This window comes from Zalophus californianus, chromosome 3 (genome assembly GCF_009762305.2).
Source record: "Zalophus californianus isolate mZalCal1 chromosome 3, mZalCal1.pri.v2, whole genome shotgun sequence".
Lineage (NCBI taxonomy): Eukaryota > Metazoa > Chordata > Mammalia > Carnivora > Otariidae > Zalophus > Zalophus californianus.
In genome coordinates, this window is record NC_045597.1 from 157,807,425 (window position 1) to 157,829,436 (window position 22,012).

Below are 22,012 nucleotides of genomic sequence, written 5' to 3' on the forward strand. Positions count from 1 at the left end.
ACCTCCTGTGCGATCCCGTTATCACTTCCCTTCCCCAACCACTGACCTGTTCTCCACAATGTAGTTTTATCTTTTTGAGAATATTGTATAAATGGAATCTCTGTAATATTTTTATTTTTTTATTATTATTTTTAAATTTCAGTGTAAGTAATTGTACAGTGCTATATTAGTCTCTGGTGTACAAATAGTGTTTCAACAATTGTATACATTACTCACTGCTTATCATAGTAAGTGTATTCTTAATTCCCTTCACCTATTTTATCTGTCTCCCCACCCACCTCCCCTCTGGTAACCACCAGTTTGTTCTCTATATTTAAGAGTCTGGTTTTTTTTTTTTTTTGGTCTTTTTCTTTGTTCATCTGTTTTGTTTCTTAAATTCCACATATGAATGAAATCGTATGGTATTTGTCTTTTCTCTGACTGATTTCACTTAGCATTATACTCTCTAGCTCCATCCATGTTGTTGCTAACAACAAGACTTCATTCTTTTTTTATGGCTGAGTAATATTCCATTAATGGTGTGTGTGTGTGTGTGTGTGTGTGTGTGTGTGTGTGTGTGTGTGTGTGTACCACACCTTCTTTATCCATTCATGTATTGATGGACACTTGGACTGTTTCCATATCTTGGCTATTGTAAATAATGCTGCAATAGACATAGGGGTGCATATCTCTTTTCAAATTAGTGTTTTCATATTCTTTAGGTAAATGCCCAGAAGTGCAATTACTGGATCATATGGTAATTCTATTTTTAATTTTTTGAGAAGACTCCATACAGTTTTTCACAGTGGCTGCACCAATTAACATTCCCACCAACAGTGCACAAGGATTTCCTTTTTACCCTATCCTTGCCAATACTTGTATTTCTTATCCTTTTTATATTAACCACTGTGACTGGTGTGGGGTGATCTCTCACTGTGGCTTTGATTTGCATTTTTCTGATGATTAGTGATGTTGAGCATCTTTTCATGTGTGTGTTGGCCATCTGTATGACTGTTGCAATATTAGGCACACTCACAAAAAACTTTTCCTCTATCCTCTTGTTTCAGTACCTGAGGTCTGCAAATTAAACTAACAAAAGACAGATTAACAGGAGAAGAATTTTATTTTGGATGTCCATGGGGGCTTCACAGAGAAAAAGTGAAAACCTAAAGAGGTTGTGAGACCTGGGAGCTTATACATGATTTTAGCAAAGTGACTACACAAAGGAACAGGGCTTTGGGCTTCTATGGGCAGTGAATTGTGGAAAGGTATGTATGTGGCAAACCTAATGGAAGATAAGGTTTATTTTAGTAAGGTTTGTTTATGTATACTCAAGTCAGTGCCATCTCTAGCAATAAGTCATCTCTGGTGATTAGTAGGAGTCTTCTCCTCCTAGTACAGGAGAGGGGAACAACTTTACAAATGGAAATTTGTTACCTTTTTTTTTAAGATTTTATTTTTTAAGTAATCTCTACGCCCAACATGTGGCTTGAACTCACAACCCTGAGATCAAGAGTCAGAGTAGGTTCAAGATCAGGAGTCTACTGACTGAGCCAGTTACCTTTAAAAAGGGAAATTTATGCCCTGTTTTTTATCAGAAAGGGAGAGGATAGAAAGTTACTCCTATGTCTGTGTTTCTTAATTGCCTTCAGCTCAAAATAATCCTTTGCCCAGGTGGCACATTTTGGGTAACATATTTTGATCCCCTTCAGAACTGTCTCCTGTCATCTGGTTACTGACATACTTCCTTTGTTGTTATATGTTGGCTTAGAGACTATTTCCATATCAAGTCCACATTTCCTCATCTGTATTCACCATTTAGAATTACAGTGAGAGTTTAAGGATTAAATGCTTCAGTAGAACATTTAGTAAAGCATCAATTTTACTCACTTCTGGGGTTTGAGCAGCTGAATTCCACATAACTGGTCTCTGAAGGAACACAACTTGCTTTGTAGCCAAATTCCCTTCACTGCAAATTAAAACAATAGTGTTAGTATTGGCAAATTAGTAATTCTCAATTTTACACTTGGCTAGAATATTCCACATGTATCCTTTGTAATATAATCTTCTGATCCAAAAATAATTATGAAATATGATTCTATATAAGTTGTAGCTGGAAAAACAAGAAAAAAATGCCTAAAAACTGAATATAGTCATTACCAAAGAAAAATTTGTTTAAAACATGTAATCTTAATGTGCTAATGTAAGTATTTTTATCTTTTTTTGCCCCCTCCTAGTCTTTATCAAAATGAGAATTTTCACAGTTCTGTAACCACTACATATTTGCATTTCTGTGTTCTATCCTTTTCACTAAACTCCCTTTCCTTGTTTGTACACTTGTGATCATATTCTTAATAGCTGCAGTCTCTCAAAGAATTAAGATACTAAAATGTATTAAGCCTTTCCTGTATTATTGGAAAATTAGGTTGTTTCCAGTTTTCCACTAAATTTTAAATAATGTTGTTGTAAAATATGGATAGTCTTCCTTATTCTTATGACTTATTTCCTTGAGATAAAGTCTCAGGAGTAGGATTATTAGGTCAAAAGGGTATGATTTAAGCTTCTTGGTATGCATTGTCAAATTTGCCTCATAAGAAGAAGAGACCAATTTAGGCTGTCACATGTGAGAGATTTTATATACATTTTCAGATGAGGGACTTGAGCCACAGCTAGTTTTATTTTCAGATGCTTCTTTGTAGTCAGCTACTCAGTATTCTCCTTATTTAACTATCATCATGGCAAATTACCCCTTGCCAAAGACTACTTGGGGTTTGTATTTCTCTGAAATGCTTTTCACAGTCTCCATGGCTTTATGGGGAGGAGTGTCTGTAGCTAATGTTGCTCAGTTACGACTTTTATTATGCAAAAAACCCAAACAAAACCTCACTATTAGCTGCATTTTATGCTGAGCTCTTTTTCTGGAAAACAAATGCAACATTGAAACTCTGGCCCTAGCGGTATATGTTAACCCCACGCCATTTGAAAATCCCAAACTTACTAATACTGTTGAATTTTGAGAAATAGCAAAATTTCCCCCAAAGTGGTAATAAGAGACTGCTTCTTTTTTATTTTTATTTTTAAAAGAATGCTTCTAGTCTAATCTCATTTTAGTTCAACCTTGTCTTTGATTAGAAGAAAAGACTTGGTATGAAGTATAATTGACCCTTGAACAACATGAGGGTTAGGGGGCATCAACCCCCTCCCCACCGCAGTCAAAAATCCACATATGGGGGCACCTAAGTTGTTTTGTAGGTACACCATGTGACTCTTGATCTTGGGGTTGTGAGTTTGAGCCCCAGGTTGGGGGTAGAGATTACTTAAAAATAAAATCTTAAAAAAAAAAAATCCACATATACTTTGGACTCTCCAAAAACTTAACTACTAATAGCCTGTTGTTGACTGGAAGCCTTGCCAAATATATAAACAGTTAACTAACATATTTTGTATATGTATCATATACTGTATTCTTACAATAAAGTAAGCTAGAGAAAAGAAAATGTTATGAAAAAAATCATAAGGAAGAGAAAATACATTTACAGTTTTATACTATATTTACCAAAATAAATCTGCTTATAAGTGGACACATACAGTTCAAACTCATGTTGTTCAAGGGGTAACTGTATATTGTTACTTTTGGGAACAATCATCAGGAGACATGGGTTGTGATGTAGGCATACAGGGAAGAGACTAGCAGTATACAGAATAGGCTCGTCTGTGTTTGGGAAGTATGGAATATGCTGGAAAAGGCAGTGGCTTTGGAGCCAAAGAGTTCCTGAGTTTAAATCCCAACTCTACCATAATAGCTGATGATACCACTTTATCAAAGTTTTTAAATTCTCTGGCTTTCATTTCCTGTCAGGGACTTTGCAAAGGATAATTACGTTGATGTGTATGAAGACCTCCACTGTGCCTGCTCCTAGAAGGTGTACGACAAATGTGATTTCCTTCTACTTTTTCTTTTTCTTTTTTTTTTTTAAAGATTTTATTTATTTGACAGAGAGAGACACAGCGAGAGAGGGAACACAAGCAGGGGGAGTGGGAGAGGGAGAAGCAGGCTTCCTGCTGAGCGGGGAGCCCGATGTGGGGCTGGATCCCAGGACCCTGGGATCATGACCTGAGCCGAAGGCAGACGCTTAACGACTGAGCCACCCAGGCACCTCCTTTCTACTTTTTCTATTTGTTTAATGAAATGTAGGGTGGAGTTAAGTGTCTTAGAATCTAGAATATCTTCTAGAGAGAAAAGTCAATGGAGAAGGTACCTGAGAATACAGAGGAGGTTTCTTGGTAATGTTCAAAGTGTGTGATTCAGGTAGAGAATCCCACTAGGGAACCAGGCCTAGAACTCTGCAAAGATGAGGAGGGCTCAGGGCAGAATTATTCTTCTTGAATAGAAAGCAGGAGAATGTCAGGGTAGGGATTGTGAGTGACCTGGAGTGAGTTCTTTCCAACCCATTATAGGCTGAGGCAAGTCTGAATGCCCTAGGATGTGATGTTTTACCTAGAGCAGGCTTCTCTGGGATGCCTGGGTGGCTCAGTGGGTTAAGTGTCTTTGGCTCAGGTCATGATCCCAGGGTCCTGGAATCGAGTCCCACGTCAGGCTCCTTGCTCAGCGGGAGCCTGCTTCTCCCTCTCCCTCTGCCGCTCCCCCTGCTTGTGCTCTCTCTCTGACAAATAAATAAATAAGTAAAATCTTAAAAAAAAAAAAAATAGAGCAGGCTTCTCGACCTTTCCTAGTGGGGTAAAACAGTAAATGAAGAGATGCCTTCTCAAAGGCTATCTTAGGACAGTCTTCAGAAGCCCAGGTAAGACTGTGGAAGGTCAGCATTTTCCCATCTCTTGGGGAGGTCCTTAGAACAAGCGCCTCAATTTGAAATATGTCTGAGATTGCTATGTCCCTGGTTTTCTGAGGGCCATTCTGAATTTTTTTTCACATTGTTGTTGTTGTTGTTTTAGTTTATTTATTTAAGTAATCTCTATATCCAATGTGGGGCTTCAACTCACAATCCTGAGATCAAGAGTTGCATGCTTTTCTAACTGAGCCAGCCAGGCGCCCCAGGGCCATTCTGATTTAAAATGTGTCCTGCTCTTTTCAGAACATCTGTGAGGTATGGAACTCTTTTTGGTCTGGAGAATCTAAACATGGTAGAACTAAGGGAAAGAGGTCTGAAGCCTTACAGAGGGACAACTATTTGGCAGGGTGAGTGCCTCACTGTCTCCAGTGGCTCCTGAGGTAATTCTATTTACTGAGCTGGGGTGGAATATTTGCCTCATAGCACAGATTCTGAAAGTATTTGACTGATGATGTCATTACAGGACCAGAGAGTAGTTAAAATGCCCCAGATACTCAGAGGTCAAGACCTCTGTCTCCTATTCCCTGCAGCAATTTTCATCCAAAAAGTTAACTGAATAACTTTGTATTTTCCTGCAAGGAATTTAAGAATCTTCAAATTCTCTTTTAGACTATTATTAATAGGCAATCATGCTTTGATGTAACAGAAATGAATGCAGCTTTTGAGAAACGCTAGATTTACATATAAGCTCTGAAAGAGTTCTGGCACAACCTGTGTTGGTCAAGAGTGTAAGCTGCAAGGATAAGCTCGTCAAGGGAATAGTCTGCAAAGATATGAAAACATTCATTAGTTCTTCCTTCCTGAGGGCAGCAGATAATCCCTGTGCCCCTGTTAGCATGAGGGCACAGGCAGCACAAGGGACGGGTCAGCCAGGGCAGGCCTGGGGGCGCTAAGTTCCCTGCAGGCAATGGAGGGGAGCAGGATGAAGGGATAAAAGGGCCCAGACTGGGGAAGGGAAAGGAGGGTCATAGTACAGAAGAAGGACCAGGAAAGCATCATGACTCCAGAGGCCAGAGTTCATGTGGGACCCGGGGCGTTGATCCAAACTAAAGGAGATAAGGCAAAGGTCAGATCAGTTGAAGTAGAGTGAAAGGATAAAGCCTCAGTCAGCTCTTGGTTCATAGCTAGGATCAGGCAAAAACCAGAGGGCAGGTGTAGACCTAGAAGAAGCAAGAGAGACCACCAGCATTGCTGCTGTCCCTGGGACAAGGGCCTTTTGCTCTCTGTCTTGGTATTACACTCACCTTTTAATGTGGGCAGACACTAGTGTAGGATCTGGGGAGAGTGAACCAGAGATTGTATTTACAGCAGAAACAGAGGAGTAAGGCCACAGATGGGAGAGAAAATGGGGTTTTGACCAGCTCTACAGCTTCACACTGAAATGTGCGGACACATCATTTGTCAGTGACATATTTATTAGAGAGGCAGTCGAGTGTGGGGGAAACAGCATGTATGGCTTTAGAGTCAGACCAACACTGGGTTTGCATCTGAGTGTTGCCACTTACTAGCTATGTGATGCTGAGCTAGTCACCAAGACTTTCTGAGCCTCCTGTTTTTCTTCTGTAAAACAGAGGTGGTTCTAACAATATCAGTGAGGTGGTGGAAGTAAAATTCTTAGCATGGATCCTGAAGCATAGCAGACAGTCAATAAATGTTTCCTTCTCTCTTCCTTACCTTCTTCTATGCCTTTCAAATGAAAACAAAAAGAAGACTTTCTATTTGGGTGTTGTTTAAGGGAGCAGGGTTTGCTATGGCATCTACAGATTACCAAGAAAAAGACTGGCTTCCCAACAACAGAAGACCTCATGGACTAAACTAAGAAGGGTAACCTGGATTTGTGTGGTGCTTTTGATGTACTGAGTGCTTTCCTTGTAAATGAGGACGCTTGTTTCTTATGATAGCCCCCCCCCACCTTCTAGAAAGATTTTATTTTTAAGTAATTTCTACACCCAACGTGGGGCACGAACCTACAACCTCAAGATCAAGAGTCACACACTCCACTGACTGAGCCAACCAGGCACCCCTCTTCTGATAACTCTTTAAGGTGGGCACAAAGGTATTATTTTCCCCATTTTGTGGATAAGGAAATTGAGACCCAGAGTTTTTAAGAGTTTTGTCTTCAGTCTCCTCTATTTCCCACACCAGCATACTATCTATACAACAAGTGTAGAAGGGATTCAGTAAAGCCCTGATTACAGAGAAGAGTGGCCTAATTTAATTCCATTCTGACTGGAAAACTTTGTAATGAATGGATAAGCATAGACTATTTTGCAAAAGTTCAGATATTTATGTAGCATCTCACAAATGTATCATTTCAGCTTATAATGTTTAGGAGTTGTAGTGGAGAATAATGAAGAAAATAAAGACAAGTGTTCATTTTTTTCCTGGGCCAATTAGACTATTTAAACAGACCACACAGGTCCTGGTGTTTGTATGGCAAAAGCAAAGAGAGACAGGAGCAAGATCTTGACCCATGGCATTTAAGTGCCACATATAAGGTGGATCATTGAAATTGTGCTTTAAAAAATTCGCCCCATGAATTCAGTTAAGAGTGAACAGCATTACTAAACAAGCACAAAAACAAAATTAAAAAGCAGTTCTATCACAGTTTGATAATATCTTTAGTGACATTTAAACTTTTAGATTGTTTTTGCAGGAAGTAATGAGGACAACAGGAACTTGTGCTTGGTCCAATATTTGCTTATGATTTCAAGAATTTTTTTTAAAAGATTTTATTTATTCATTTGACAGAGAGAGAGAAAGCACAAGTAGGGGGAGCGGCAGGCAGAGGGAGAGGGAGAAGCAGCCTCCCTGCTGAGCAAGGAGCCTGATGTGGGACTTGATCTCAGGACCCTGGGACCATGACCTGAGCCAAAGGCAGACACTTAACCAACTGAGCCACCCAGGTGCCCCTCAAGCATCTTTGAAACAGAGCTGGAACACTTAGAATTTATGGATAGGTGGGAGCAAGTCTTTCTACATTTTTCAAAATATAAAAAAACCAAGATCATGGTTGATGGTCCTGTGTGAATTGTCAGTTGCTCATGTCTAGTCTTGGAATTCCTGCTTGTGGTATTCTCCCACCGGAATGCCCATGACACCACCTCTGCCTCTTTCCAGGCTGTCCATCTTTTGAGATTCATTTCAAGGTGACCTCTTTCAGAAAGTCTTCAATGATCCCTCAACTGAAGAGCAACACCTCCTTTTTGGGGCTCCCATGGAACCCTCATATGGAGCTCATTCCCTTTACCAGGTCTTGTTGCTGGTACACATTTCCCCCTACCATGTCTGAGCTCCCTGAGGATCTTGTCTCCTCATCTTTGCATCTTCCATGTTAATTAACAGAAAGTCCCCTTTCTTTTTTTTTTTTTTTTTTTTTTTTTTTAAAGTGTGGGAGTGTTTATTTATTTATTTTTATTTTATTTTATTTATTTACTTGACAGAGAGAATGAGATAGAGAGAGAGAGCATGAGATGGGGGAGGGTCAGAGGGAGAAGCAGACTCCCTGCTGAGCAGGGAGCCCGATGCGGGACTCGATCCCAGGACTCCAGGATCATGACCTGAGCCGAAGGCAGTCGCCCAACCAACTGAGCCACCCAGGCGCCCCAGAAAGTCCCCTTTCTAAATGGTGCTCAGCAAATATTTGAAGACTCGAAGACTGTATGAAAAGGTGGTCATTTGGTTTCTGTGTTAATGTATTGATGTCCAGAACATGCATTAAAAAAAATCATAAAAGTGAGCAAAGTCTTGGAGGTGAAATAAAAGGCTTCTTAGGTATTTTTACATCTATGATGTTCACTGACGTTTATTATAACTCTTTTAAGCTTTAACTATTCCTTTTCCTTCTCACAAAACCTACCCTTTAGGCACAGCAGCTTATAATAACTGTAGCTTAGAGAATTTTGTGTTAGAGATATTAAAATGGCCCATGTTATAGCCAAATTTAAAAATAATTCACTTCTCCCCTTCCCTAGCTGCTTCAGGAAAGGGGAAGATTTTCTTAAATGATATACCAAGAAGGGTAAAAGATAGATACATTTGGGGGTGCCTGGGTGGCTCAGTCGTTAAGTGTCTGCCTTCGGCTCAGGTCCTGATCCCAGGGTCCTGGGATCAAGCCCCGCATCAGGCTCCCTGCTCAGTGGAAACCTGCTTCTCTTTCTCTCTCCCACCCCCCCTGCTTGTGTTCCCTCTCACTGTGTCTCTCTCTGTTAAATAAATAAATAAAATCTTAAAAAAAAAAGATAGATACATTTGCCTATTTTAAAATTAAAAACTTCTGTTAATCAAAAGACATCACAGAAAGAGTAAAAAGACAAGCCACAAAGAATTAGGGAAGATAATTACAACACATGTAAAAAATAAAGGACTGATATCCAGTATATATATAAAAAATTCTTATAAATAGAACTTTAAATGTGGGAAAAAGATTTAAATAGGTGCTTTATAAAAGGAAAATCCAAATGGCCAATAAACATATGAAAATGTGCTCAGTCTCAGTAGTAACTGGGTAAATACAAATTAAAACCACACTGAGATCATACTGTATACACACTAGGATGACAAAATGTAAAAATCTGACAATATTTTTATTGGAGCAATGGGAACTTCATATTCTGTGGTTAGGAGTGTAAACTGCAACATTCCACTTGGAAAGAGTTTGGCATTTATCTAATAAAGCTAAAGAAATGCCCTATGACCCAGCAATTCCACCTCTAGATCTACACCCTTGAGAAACTCATGGCTATGTGCACTAGGATCCCTGCTCATGTTCAGGACAGCGCTGCTTGTCATAGCCAACCTTTGGAGGCAACCAAATCACAAGTAAGCAGGATGGATAAAGAAATTGCTACATGCAACAACAAGGGTAAATCTCATAAACAATGTTAAGTGAAAGAAACAACACGTTGAAGTATATTTTATATTTGTATATCCATATGCATAAAATTCAAGAACAGGCAAAACTAAATTGTGTTGTTTAGGTATGCATGCATGAGTGATCAAACTCTTAGGGAAAGCAAGGAAGTGATTATCCTAAAAATTAGGATGTTACCTCTGAGTGAAAGGAGTAGGAAATACATGGGGGTGCTTCTAAGATGCCAGCAACAGGCGGACTGTTCCTTGTCCAGTGGAAATTATACAAGTGATTACAATTACACCCATTTGTGTTTTGTGCACTTCCTACGGGTGTGTTTAAGACAAATTGTTTTAGGAGTACGTGCAATGGTGACATGCGGGAGAATGTAGATTTACACATGATAAATATGCTCCCTCCCCTTTCACATTTATTTTTTGGTAAAAATCAGTCTTGAATTCTTTGGGTTTTGAATTAGAAGAGGTCTTTAGGAATTCATTGGCCTGTATTCATTTTTCCTTGAATATATCCTGCACTTTCCTGTTTTTTTGGTTAAGATTGCTAGAGAAAGGAAATAATCTGTGGTATTCATACCTTAACTTTCCACATTCTATGCACATGGCAGACATCACTAATTGGTCACTGCAGTCTTTTTTGCTAAGCCTGGTTCTAGTCTCAGAATCCTTGGATTTTATAGTGTTACAGGCAGCCACTACCAACAGATCAGTGCTGCTACATGAGATGAAACCGAGTAATAAATAGTTAGCCCTATCTGCCACCAGGAGTATTCTGCTCTCTAAAACTGCTTTTGGAAGCTCTGTTCTTTCCTAAAGGTCCCCCTCAGATACCACTGTTTTCACAGACCTGCCCTCCTCCTTCACGGATGTCTTCAAGCATATTCACCTGCCTTATGCTCAACTCTTTTCATTATTGCTTCCTCAAGAAGACTTTTTTTTTAATTTTTAAATTTATTTATTTGAGAGAGAGAGAGCATGAGAGGGGGGAGGGTCAGAGGGAGAAGCAGGCTCCTCGCCGCGCAGGGAGCCCAATGTGGGACTCGATCCCGGGACTCCAGGATCATGACCTGGGCCGAAGGCAGTCGCCTAACCGACTGAGCCACCCAGGTGTCCCTCAAGAAGACTTTTTTAGATATTTATCCTCTAATTCCCCAAATCCCCCATTAAATTTTTTTTAAAGATTTTATTTATTTATTTATTTGAGAGAGAGAGAGAGAGAGAGAGAGGAGGAGGAGGAGCATGGGGGGAGCAGAGGGAGAGGGAAAAGCAGACTCCCTGCTGAGAGCAGAGCCAGGACCCTGAGATCCTGACCTGAACCAAAGTTAGAGGCTTCCCTAACTGAACCACCCAGGCGCCCCATGCCCCCTTCCCCCCTTTAAATTTTAATACTAAAGAGGGCCACCTGGGTGGCTCAGTTGGTGAAGTGTCAGAGTTTGACTCAGGTCATGATCTCAGGGTCCCAGAATCAAGCCCTGAGTCTGGCTCCTTGCTCAGCAGGGACTCTGCTTGTCTCTCTGCCCCTCCCCCTGCTCATACTTTCTGTCTCTCTCACTCAAAAAAAAAAAAATAAATAAATAATAAATAAATAGTATCTTTAAAACTAGAGATATGCTGTGTTTGTGTTTAGGTACTGTGACCTTTTGTAGGACCACAAACCACTGTAGTATCTTAAGATTTCTTCACCTCCTCCCACAACCAATTTTCACTACCCTGGGGCAGTATTGCTCCTATTGTGAATACAGACTGTAGACCTCCACTGCAAGACCTGTCATGATCTGTTCTGCATTAGTTATGTGTATGTTTTTAAAAGATTTTTTTATTTAAATTCAATTTAGTTAACATATAGTGTATTATTAGTTTCAGGGGGAGCTGCATTAGTTATCTGTAACTGTGTTGTGTCTCCAAGCCAATTATGAAGCCAGAGTCAGCCTCTAGAGTGGATAAAATATTACCTTGTACATACCAGGCACTCAATAGATACTTGAGTTGAACTGAAAGAACATTTTAAAATAAAATGTGAAAATGTGATTCAGTTTGAATACAGCTGAGCTGGTTCCAAATGAGTGGTTTATCTGCAACTGCTTGGTCGTTTGTGAAATAAACATACTCTTATAAAAGTTTTCATTTATGGTTCCAAAATCCATTAGACTAGAGGAAACAGAACTGTTATGTTAATTTATATTTTCTGATTAGTTTTGTATCATTTCATTCGTTAATTAATTGCCATGTTTAATGTTTGCAACTCAGAAATGAATAAATCCTTGCTTTTCATATTTTAATGAAATAAAATTCACTTTTTAAAAGCAAAATTAAAAAATTATTTTAGCATGCACCTTTATAGCTCTGTGCTTAGTCACAAAGTTCCTTTGCCTTATGACCCTGGTTTGTTTCTCGGGGTCATACTCACATTAATATGCTGTGTTAAAAACTAAAAAGAGCACTCCCACAATTTAGCTCCTCCTAACCCCTCGGCTTGACAAAATGTTAAAAATTTAAGTTCAGTTGACGAAGTGGTTAACTGGAAGTATCTACAGTAGACAAAATGACTATTTTAAAAAACGTGGCCTTATCAAAATGCTGCTCACTGCAAGATTACTATGAGCTTGACTCTGAATTACACCATACTGTTTCTACAGAATTTAAATTAGAAAGGGAAGAGAACTGCATTAAAATGGACCAGACATGAAGCCCTAGCCTTTCCCTCAACTGTGTATAAATATGCAGCTTCTGCTTTAGCTGCCACTTGAAGGTTGAGAGGAAATCCTTGGGGCACATAAGTGTCTCAAATGACTACGTAGACTTCTCAGTGCTTCTGGGCTGTGGTGACCGCAAGGCTGTGGAGCCTTGTCTGCAGGGGCTGCAGAGAACGCAAGACGGAGCAGGGCCCCCAACATCACAGCGAGAAGATAATTTTCTCTTTTTGTTATTCAGATCTTGTTCTTAAGGACCAGACTTGTTCTGTATTCTCAGAACAGTGTAACTTGATTCACTGTACCCCAAAGACCCTGTCTTTAAATTCTGTCTTCTGAGATATGAGGGTGTACACCTTTCTTCTATATTGTGTTCTAAAATGCTTTCTCTCTCTGTAAGGCTATAATTCAGTGTTTCTGAAAGTACATCAGAATCACCTTGGGTTCTTGTTAAAATGCTCCTCCCCCACCCATCCCTTTCCAGATTATTATTCAGGGAGTGGGGAATGACCCTGCTGGTTTGAGGTAGCCAAACAGAGGGAACTTGGGCTCCTCTTACATTTTATTCTGGTGATTATTTTAAGGTCAGCAATATTAGCTGCTAGTTGGGCTAATTTGATCCTCTACCAGATTTGCCCTAAGAGTTTAATGTCAATTTTCACCTTGATTTCTCGAAAAGAAAATAATTGGGCCCATTTGTTAGTTATCACATAGTGATAACGATTAAGAAGGGATTCTGGCAAGTTTTCACAGCTGACAACAATAACCCTGGAATAATGTAGTGCTATCCGATTACCACATTATCATGTTTCCATGGCAATGTCGCTTTAAACGTTGGTGGTATGATATTGCCTAAGATAATGAAGCAACAACCTTAGTGTAAGGACACACTGGGAAAATATTTTTATGCAAACTAGTAACAGAATATAATTGAGTAATGAAAGAAATGAGAGGAAAATACCTTATGTATAGACAGTTCAAGTTATGGTGTATGTGACAGAAGAGTGGGAAAAAGTTGAAATTGCTTAAGACACTATTGTTGTATAAGAGGCAAAAATATTTAAGGAGGAAAATTCTTACTGGAAAGGGTTCTAAGTCATGTGGGCCCCCCCAAAAAGATCATGACAGATATTGGTTTTTCTGGGTGTGTGTATACTTGTAAGTCTGTATTTTTATAGTGTTATTTATTTCTGTTCCTTTATTTGGCTTGTAATCCTCAGTGCTGATTTAGTATATAGTGAACTACAGTATTTACATTTTCTGAACTATCCTGATTTAGGACAGGTTGAGCAACCACCCTTGCATAATTGGTTTCAACTCCTTCGGGATTTTGGTTCTGCTAAAGGATTAGCTATAAAATAGCTCTAATTTTATGGTCTTGCTTAATCATCATGACAATCCAGTAAAGCTGATATTATTGTGCCATTTTCCAGCTGAGGAAAATGAGGCTTAAGGAGTTTAGGTGACTTCCCAAGGTCACATGGCTAGTTCATGGTGAAGCTGTAATTAAAATGAGATCTGTTTTTAGTTCACAGCCTGGATTCTTCCTCTAGTTTTAGAGACCAAAAAACTTTCCGGCTCTATCCTCTACCTTGACCAAGATGAACTGTATGTAGTATTTTTCTTTATATTTAAAGATGACATGGCTGACAGTGAGTACTACCTTTGTGTGTACTGAAGCAGCTAAGACAAGCATATGATTGTTGCAGAGATAGCATATTTGGACAAGAATAAGAAGGCAGAGGATTAACAGGTTTTATCAATAATATTTGTTACCAGATAATAACAATGAATTTTCACCTTCATCCTAGGGCGTCTACCTTGCAGGCTCCTAGAAGGACCCAAGTTACAAAATGTAAAGGAACAAAATAAATATCAATATTACACAATGTTCCTGGCATATGGAAGAACAGTAGACATTGTTCTAGTGTGCCTTGTTGCATAAGGGCGATTATTGTTGAAAAGTATTTTTCTACTATTTTCTATCCAGGGTAAACAGCAGATTCTAAGCGGGGATCTGTTAAATGTTTACATGAGGATTCCATCCAACTTTGACGGTTTATATGTTTTTACTGCTCCTCTACAACCTATACTTGCGTAGGTACGTAAGTTCGACCTGCCTCAACCCAAATGCAAGCCTGATTATGTACTAAATTTAAGCTTAACCAGCCATAGGCTCCTTCAAGACACACTATATATAGTTCCACATCTTTTTATTAATTGATTTTTTTACTTAAAAAAATAAAAAAATAGGATAGATATGTGTTCCTTGTAAGAAGTCAAATCACAGAAAATGTATAAAGACAAAGTAGTTCTGTCCCCCATCCACAATCCCAAGAGCTGACCATTTACTAGAATTTGCTGTATAGCTTTTTAACCTTCACACACACCACTCCTTTTGATAGACATTTATATTTTGTTCAATTTTTTGCTCTTACAAAGTTGTTTAATGAGCAGTCCTGTAAGTAGACTTTTTGCTATTTTAATTACACATAAAGATGAACCTTCACAAGGAGGGCCTGAAAGTCCTACCCTGACCTCATAGTGCCTCAAGGGGTCCTAGGGAGACAGGAGAAGCTGGGATGGTGGTGAGGTAGTGGTGCTACCTCTGCTTCAGAACCAGTGGACTGCCACTCCTCATTCCACTGAGCCGGGCCTTCTACTCACTGGGGACAGCCTGTGATGTTATGCAGTTTGACACACAGGACAAGGTGGTCAAGTGTGGCTCCAGGTTCTACCACCCTCTCCCTTCACATTATACTTGAGACCTCTTTTCCCACCTGGTAGGCTAGACCTAATCAGTGCCCAGTCAGTCAGTCATACCATTTTAAGAAAATATTTTAAAAAGTTTTATTTTTAAGTAGGCCCCACCCCCAACATGGGGCTTGTACTCAGGACCCTGAGATCAAGAGTCACATGCTCTACCGACTGAGCCAACGAGGTGTCCCAAGAAAAATTTAGACTCATGAGAGCAGAATCTCTGAGTGAATGGGAGGGAGGTGATAAATATATATTTTTTTTATTGGGGAAAAAGGAACATGAAAGTTTCAAAATTTAGAGTACTTTTAGGAAGAGCTAACTATAAGGAGCTAGATGACACCCTAAATTATACACCTATGAGAACCATCAAAAAGATGAGAAGGCCACGTACACAAATTATTCTGAGAGGGGTGGGGAGTGGACTAGACCAATGCTTGGGCATGACTGTGAGGGGTAGAAAGGTAGGGATGAAGAGTTCCTTTCTCACTACCTTCTGCAAAATTCCTCTGATGTTAAGGAGCTTCAGGGGCCTGTGAAAATGCAGATTCATGGGTCTCACCCTCAAAGCTTCTGACTATTCCATTGGGGTGGGCCTCCAGCCCTTGTATGTGCATAGGCTCCCCAGGTGGTTCATACTGCTTGGTATGAAGACCGAATCTTGAGAATTACTGCTATACTGTGACCTGACAGGAATGTCACAGATTTAAAACATTGGGAAATAATGCTTCAGGGAGTTGTCACTCATAATGTGAGAACAGTTACCAATAGATCTCTGAGAAGAAAAGCAGCTTAATTGCTTACTTCTAACCCCTCCATTTAAAGCTTGAGTATCTTTGCTCTGTATCAACCTTTGTCCCTCTCCCTGAAGATGTGGTTTTATTATAAAGCCATGCCAATCTAACGTTTTAAAGTTTGTGGGGAAGTTGGGATACTGGACAGGGGTAAATTGCTAAGCTGGAAAAGCCAGAGAAGGCAGGAGGGTGGGTAAGACTGAGAAAGGAGGAGTTGCTACCTTGAGCTGCACCTGACAATTACTCAGTGTTAACTGGTTGGTCATTGAGGCTGTGGAAGGGGAAGGCCACTGGGACTGTGCTGTCCTCTGCAGGCAGCTGCGGCCCAGGCAGAACCTCGTTGGCACTCAAGCATTTTCTGGAAGCCAAGAAGGTAGATGGAACATCGCTGAGTCCAGGGGATAGCAAAGCACTTTATACAGAAGACTTAATTGGTTTCTCTCTTTCTTTCTCTTAAAAAAAAAAAAGGTACAATTCACTTTTTCCTTCACAGGAAAGGAAATAGGGAAGGTCAGCAAAAGGAGAAAAGGAAAAGTTGGTATTGGTGAAGTAATGGCATTTTTTAAAAAAGATTTTATTTATTTATTTGACAGAGAGAGAGAGAGAGAGAGAGAGAGGGAACACAAGCAGGGGGAGTGGGAGAGGGAGAAGCAGGCTTCCCGCCGAGCAGGGAGCCCGACACGGGGCTCGATCCCAGGACCCTGGGACCATGACCTGAGCTGAAGGCAGACGCTTAACGACTGAGCCACCCAGGCGCCCCAGTAATGGCATTTTGGTTCTAATGTGCGCACTTCATTTGAGTGGAAACAGCTAACAAGTCTGTGCTGGGGTCGGGGGCAGTCAGCCACCTCCCTGGAGGGGAGGAGTGGAGACCGCAGTGCCTGTGCGTCTGCATCCAGGCCTCCCTGGCCCGCACTGCAGTCCTGACCCTGGCCGTGCACTCTGGTGAGGGTGGATTTGCACACACAGTGCCGAAGAGGAGGACAAAGGGTCTACAGAGGGGGCTGAGTTGTTTTGTTTGCTGATTGATCTCTCCTCAATCTTCACTCTAGGAAGAACTGGTATCTTGAGAGACCCTCAGCTGGGAGTCAGTCCCCACGCCCCTGCCTGGCTCTGCCATGTGAACTTGAGCATGCCCCCCTGGGAAGGAGATGTTGTAGCTTGTACATCTATAACTTGAGGGCATTAGAGGAGCTGATCTCCAAGGTCCATGAAATCAGATTAGAAGTTTGGTGAAATGCTTTTTGTAGACATTAAATAAGAATTTGTTGAACTGAGTTATCTAACAAATGAGCTATGTTTTAGGATTAAATGAGAGTTTGTAAGGATCTTTTGGCATTACCTGTCATGTCGTAGTACAGGTGTAGGCAACACGCTCGTCAGGAGCCATCCAAACTCAGCCAGCGTGTGCAGCAGGGGGCCATAATCTGTTTTGATTTCACAACCCTGCATGGATAAGCATAAGAGCTCATAGTCTTAATGGCAAAGACAACCAGCTACACAGGTGATTACAATAATGGGTAATGGGTGTGACAGCAAAGGGAGTTCACACTCCATGAAACACAATTTCACCAGCTGCACTATTCCTGGGCTTCATTTTCTGCTACCTGCTGCCTTCTAACCATTGAACCAAGGTAGAAACACTGGGGATCAGAGTGGAGAGAGGTTTCCATATGGTTCTCCAGAGTTTGGACCTTCCTTCTGTCTTGTTCCCTTGGCCTTGTTCAGGCATCAGACTGTAAGGTACGGGGCTCAGGAATCTGCCTTTAAAAAAATCTCCCTTGTGATTTGGATCCAAGCAGTTTATAGACCACAGTTTTAGAAACACTGGTCAAGGGACTGGGAAGTGAGGACAAGAGTTGGAAGTGAAGATGGGGGAGTGAAAGGTGAGTAGGGCTTAGATGCTGAGTCACTTCCCTGCTTTTTACTCATTTGGAATTGATTTTTACTTGGAGTTTTACCTCTATCCCCAAATCCTTTCCTCCCCCTCAGTGGGAGTTTGAGTTTCCTTGAAAACGAGCTATGCCTCTCTCTCTGCCCTTATCAGGCCAGAAAGGCAACGGTGTCCCTGAAAGAGCCTGTCGTGAGGCCCTCACACACACAGCACGTCTGCCTGAACTCAGCCTGTACACCTCAAGGGCAGGCCATTCGGGGACATCTGAATTCGGAGGGCACGACAGCATCAGCCATGTCATCTCTGATTAGGAAGGACAAGGCTGTGTGCACATATCTGGCCTGGCGAGAGAGAGAACACCTTTTGGATATTTTTGCCTTTGAAAGTCAATTTACAAGGTAAAAACAAAGTCAGTCACCTTGGTTGTTTGTGGAGATAAAATGGTAGTTGTTGACTGAGTTTTTCTCAGTTTCAGCCAGTTGTCATGGCATGTGTAAAGAGAATCTCAGCGCCAGGGATCTTTACTTAGGATTAGAATGTCAAATCTTTGGGAGTCTACTGCTATCTAGATATAGGTAATTATTTTGCTTTCTTATAATGAAGTTGAACATTGAGTAAAGGAAATCACCTTTTCACAAATCTGAACAAAGTTTGTTTATGCATTTGTGATGAAATTCTGAACCCTGCACAGACACGTGTTTGAAGGATACTGTATGTATTAGGCAATGAAGATCTTTATCATGTAAAACTAAATATAAAATTTAAGCTAAAGTGTCAGAAAATTGTGGCTTACCTCAATAACAGTCCATTGTTCTACTACGATGGCATCATTTCCTTTCCTAATGGAACTGGGAACGCCAGAGCCTTCTTCTTCGTAGATAAAGAATCCTTCCAAAGATTTAGGCAAAATGTCCCCTATGATGAAAAGGATACAGTCAAGAAGAGTTGCAAATACTGAGTCTCTTAAGTTCATTTAAATCCTTAGATAACCCTTTTAGTAAGCTGAAAGAAAAGCATATACATCAATAGGCACTTGTTTTGGCTGAGTCAACAACATCCTCCTCCTTCTCGTTGAAGGTTATTATTATTATAATTTTTTTGGGAAAGCTCAAGACAGGTTTGCACTTCACTGAATTAAAATCACACTGTAAATATGAAAACTAGAAGAACAAAACCAAGATAAAATAATATTGTACAATGAGAAGCAAGTGGATTTCCTAAGCCTAAAAAGCATTGGGAAACGACCTTCACCTCGAAATCAAATTTTGGTTTCCAATCTGTATGTTTATGCGTATTAATTACACCATTAAGAGAGAAAACATAAAAAATGTTAATCCTTGAAATTACAGGTGTGATATTAAAACTAATGTAAGGCAAGACCACTTCAAAAACTATAAACACAAAACAATTCTTTACATCCATGATGCTTTAAAAAAATAATAAAAGAATGGTAACAGGAAAATCCTAAACAGAAGTCATTGTCAAAAGAATTCCTGCTGGGAAGGAAGTTTTAAGGGAGGGTCTCTCTGACATTTTCTTGAATAGCTGACAATAACCAGCTGGTGAAAACTAAACTGATTTTATGGACGTTCTTTTGTCTCTTATTTTGCAATAGGAGACAATTTTCCCATGGTCATATGCTGGTTAAACATCTTATTTTTTTATACTGTACAATGTCGCATCAAAGTCTCCCTGGTGGACAGTGATCTAAATTATAACCTACAAAGTTTTTAGGTGATCCCTTAAGTTTAAAGATAAAAAAGACAAACATAATTTCAATGTAATTTTTAGTTCTGATTTTTATTAACAGGCTATAAACTTTAAAAGAAAATCCTTGTTATTATTATTATTATTATTATTATTTACATCGTTTACAGTTAGGGCAGAACATCATGAAGAATTTACATTGTTCAGACTGGTTCCCAAAAACCCAGTAAAGTTTAATTTACTGGTTGGAATTACAGTATATATATATATGTTCCACTTCCTTTAAATGTACTTGTCCACTGTCACACCCAAGTGACCAGTGGAAGTAAACCTTTCTGACTGTAAGTTTAGAGCATCAGAAGACCATCTATAAAACTATGTATGCCACAAGTCCTTTTTTAGCATGGGGGGGTATGAATTTTAGAAATAATTATATGCTGTGATAATTATGTAATTATAATCTGCCTCTTGTTTACTTGGGGATTATATAATGTGAGAACCATCGGTTTTGTGGCTCTGTGCCTGTTCTCTTTCTTTTTTTCTTTTTAAGATTTTGTTTATCTTATCTTATCTTATTTATCTTATCTCTCTTGACAGAGAGATAGAGAGAGAGCACAAGTAGGCAGAGCTGCAGGCAGAGGGAGAAGGAGAAGCAGACTCTCTGCCGAGCAGGGAGCCCAACGCAGGGGGCTCGATCCCAGGACCCTGGGATCATGACCTGAGCCGAAGGCAGCCGCTTAACCGACTGAGCCACCCAGGCGCCCCTCTGTGCCTGTTTTCTTGTTCTCAGTATTGGGGTACCCTAGTACTTCTAAATTTCTTTTGGTTTAAAAGAATGAAAGTGTGGTATAGATTCATACAATGCAATACTACACAAGGATAAACAAGCAAGACTCACTGCTGTGTAGCAACATGGACGAATTTCAGATAGTATGTTGGGCAAAAGAGGCCAGACACAAAAACGTACATACTGTATACTTCAACCTATGTGAAGTTCAAAAACAGGCAACATTAATCTCTGGTGGTGGATGTCAGAGTAATGCTTACTCTGCGTGGGAGGATGTAGACTGGGAAGGGGGATGAAGTGGTTCTCTGGGATGTTGGAAGTGTTCTGTACCATCTTTTTCCCCCTCTACATTCCTCCCTCCCAGCTTTATTGAGATAGAACTGACATATAAAGAGATGTTTTGTATCTTGAACATTTGTGTTCTGTTCAGCTGTACACATAAGATTAATGGACTTTACTATACGGATATTATACTTAGGTCCCTCCTTCTCACTCCAGGGCTCTGGGAGTGGCCCATGCCAATCCCCAGAGCCACTGATGAAGGATACTTACACAGGACAAAGTACTTATATCTCCTGAAAAATTCGCCCTAACAGAAGTGGTGGCAAGGCAGGGTGGCTGGGAAGGTCTCATGGAGAGTGACTGGGTGCTTGGTGTGTTAAATCTTTCAGGTCATGTGGTGAGGTGATAATTCTAAACAATTACTTAATAATTGTTCCCGAACAGAGTCACTTCTTAACATTACACATCCCAGAGCTTCCCACCCAGTATGCCTTAGCCCACTGGTATGCTGAGAACCTGTTATAGAAGTGCCAAGAATAGGGCGCCCCCTTCTGCTCAGAAAAGCTTTATCCTCTTATACCTGTATGCTTTTCTATGTGTGCATAATGTGAAAAAGTTACAAGGCATTGACCTGATGATGCACTGCCTCTTAATTTTTTTTTTTAGCCAAATACCACCAATAGCAAATGGTAGTATACCTGTATCCTTGAAGGATGGTCTCCAAGTACAGTGTGAAGTGATTTGTAGCAAGAATAAGGTTTCTTTAAAGTCTAATGTTATATCTTAAAATCCATGCAAACCTTGCGTTCTTTTCAACTATATTCCTATTATGTAAAAAAGTGCGGTTCTCCATCTCCCCATCTTAAATAATATTGATATTCCAGGAAGAGTTTTATCCTGTGAACCTTTGTACTCCTGAGCACAAGGCTGCATATCCCCCAGGGTACTTGGATTCTGGTTTGAGAAGCACAAGCTTAAAGGACATGTGCTCTGACGCATTCATTTCAGCTACATATGACATTGACATTTCTGTAAATGTGAGGAAAGGTAACATACCATTTTAGTATTTTTGGTCCATGTGTCATTTTTGGCATTAAACTGCCTAGAGATGGGCCTGGGACCGTCTCTGAGAACTGGAGAGCGCGCATACATAAACTTCCCCTTCTACCTTGTCTGGAGCCATTATCTCTTCATACCCTGCTCCAGAGACACAGACCTAGGCAGGGAAAAGATCCTCTTTCCTGCCCTAGGGTTTTTGAACATCTGGGGGTGTTTCTTCTGCCTAGAATGGTCTACCCATGGCTCTCAAATGCTGGCTTTCCAGTCTCAGTGTGATTGGTGCCTCATCAGGCGGGACCTCTGGACCTCTCCTTACAACGTCATGTTGGGTAATGTCACAACAC

At 40.3% G+C, this 22,012-nt stretch overlaps 1 protein-coding gene across 2 annotated transcripts in view; it reads right to left on the reverse strand.

Moving 5' to 3' along the window:
- Positions 1–22,012, reverse strand: part of RFTN2 (raftlin family member 2) — a 69,023-nt gene that overhangs the window by 11,761 nt on the left and 35,250 nt on the right. For both annotated transcript variants that reach the window (XM_027588582.2, XM_027588581.1), the window contains 3 exons: positions 18,627–18,748; positions 17,282–17,385; positions 1,870–1,948 (listed from right to left, as the gene is read on the reverse strand). In XM_027588582.2, coding sequence (XP_027444383.1) covers positions 1,870–1,948; positions 17,282–17,385; positions 18,627–18,748 — 305 coding nt within the window. The remainder of the gene's footprint in view (positions 1–1,869; positions 1,949–17,281; positions 17,386–18,626; positions 18,749–22,012) is intronic.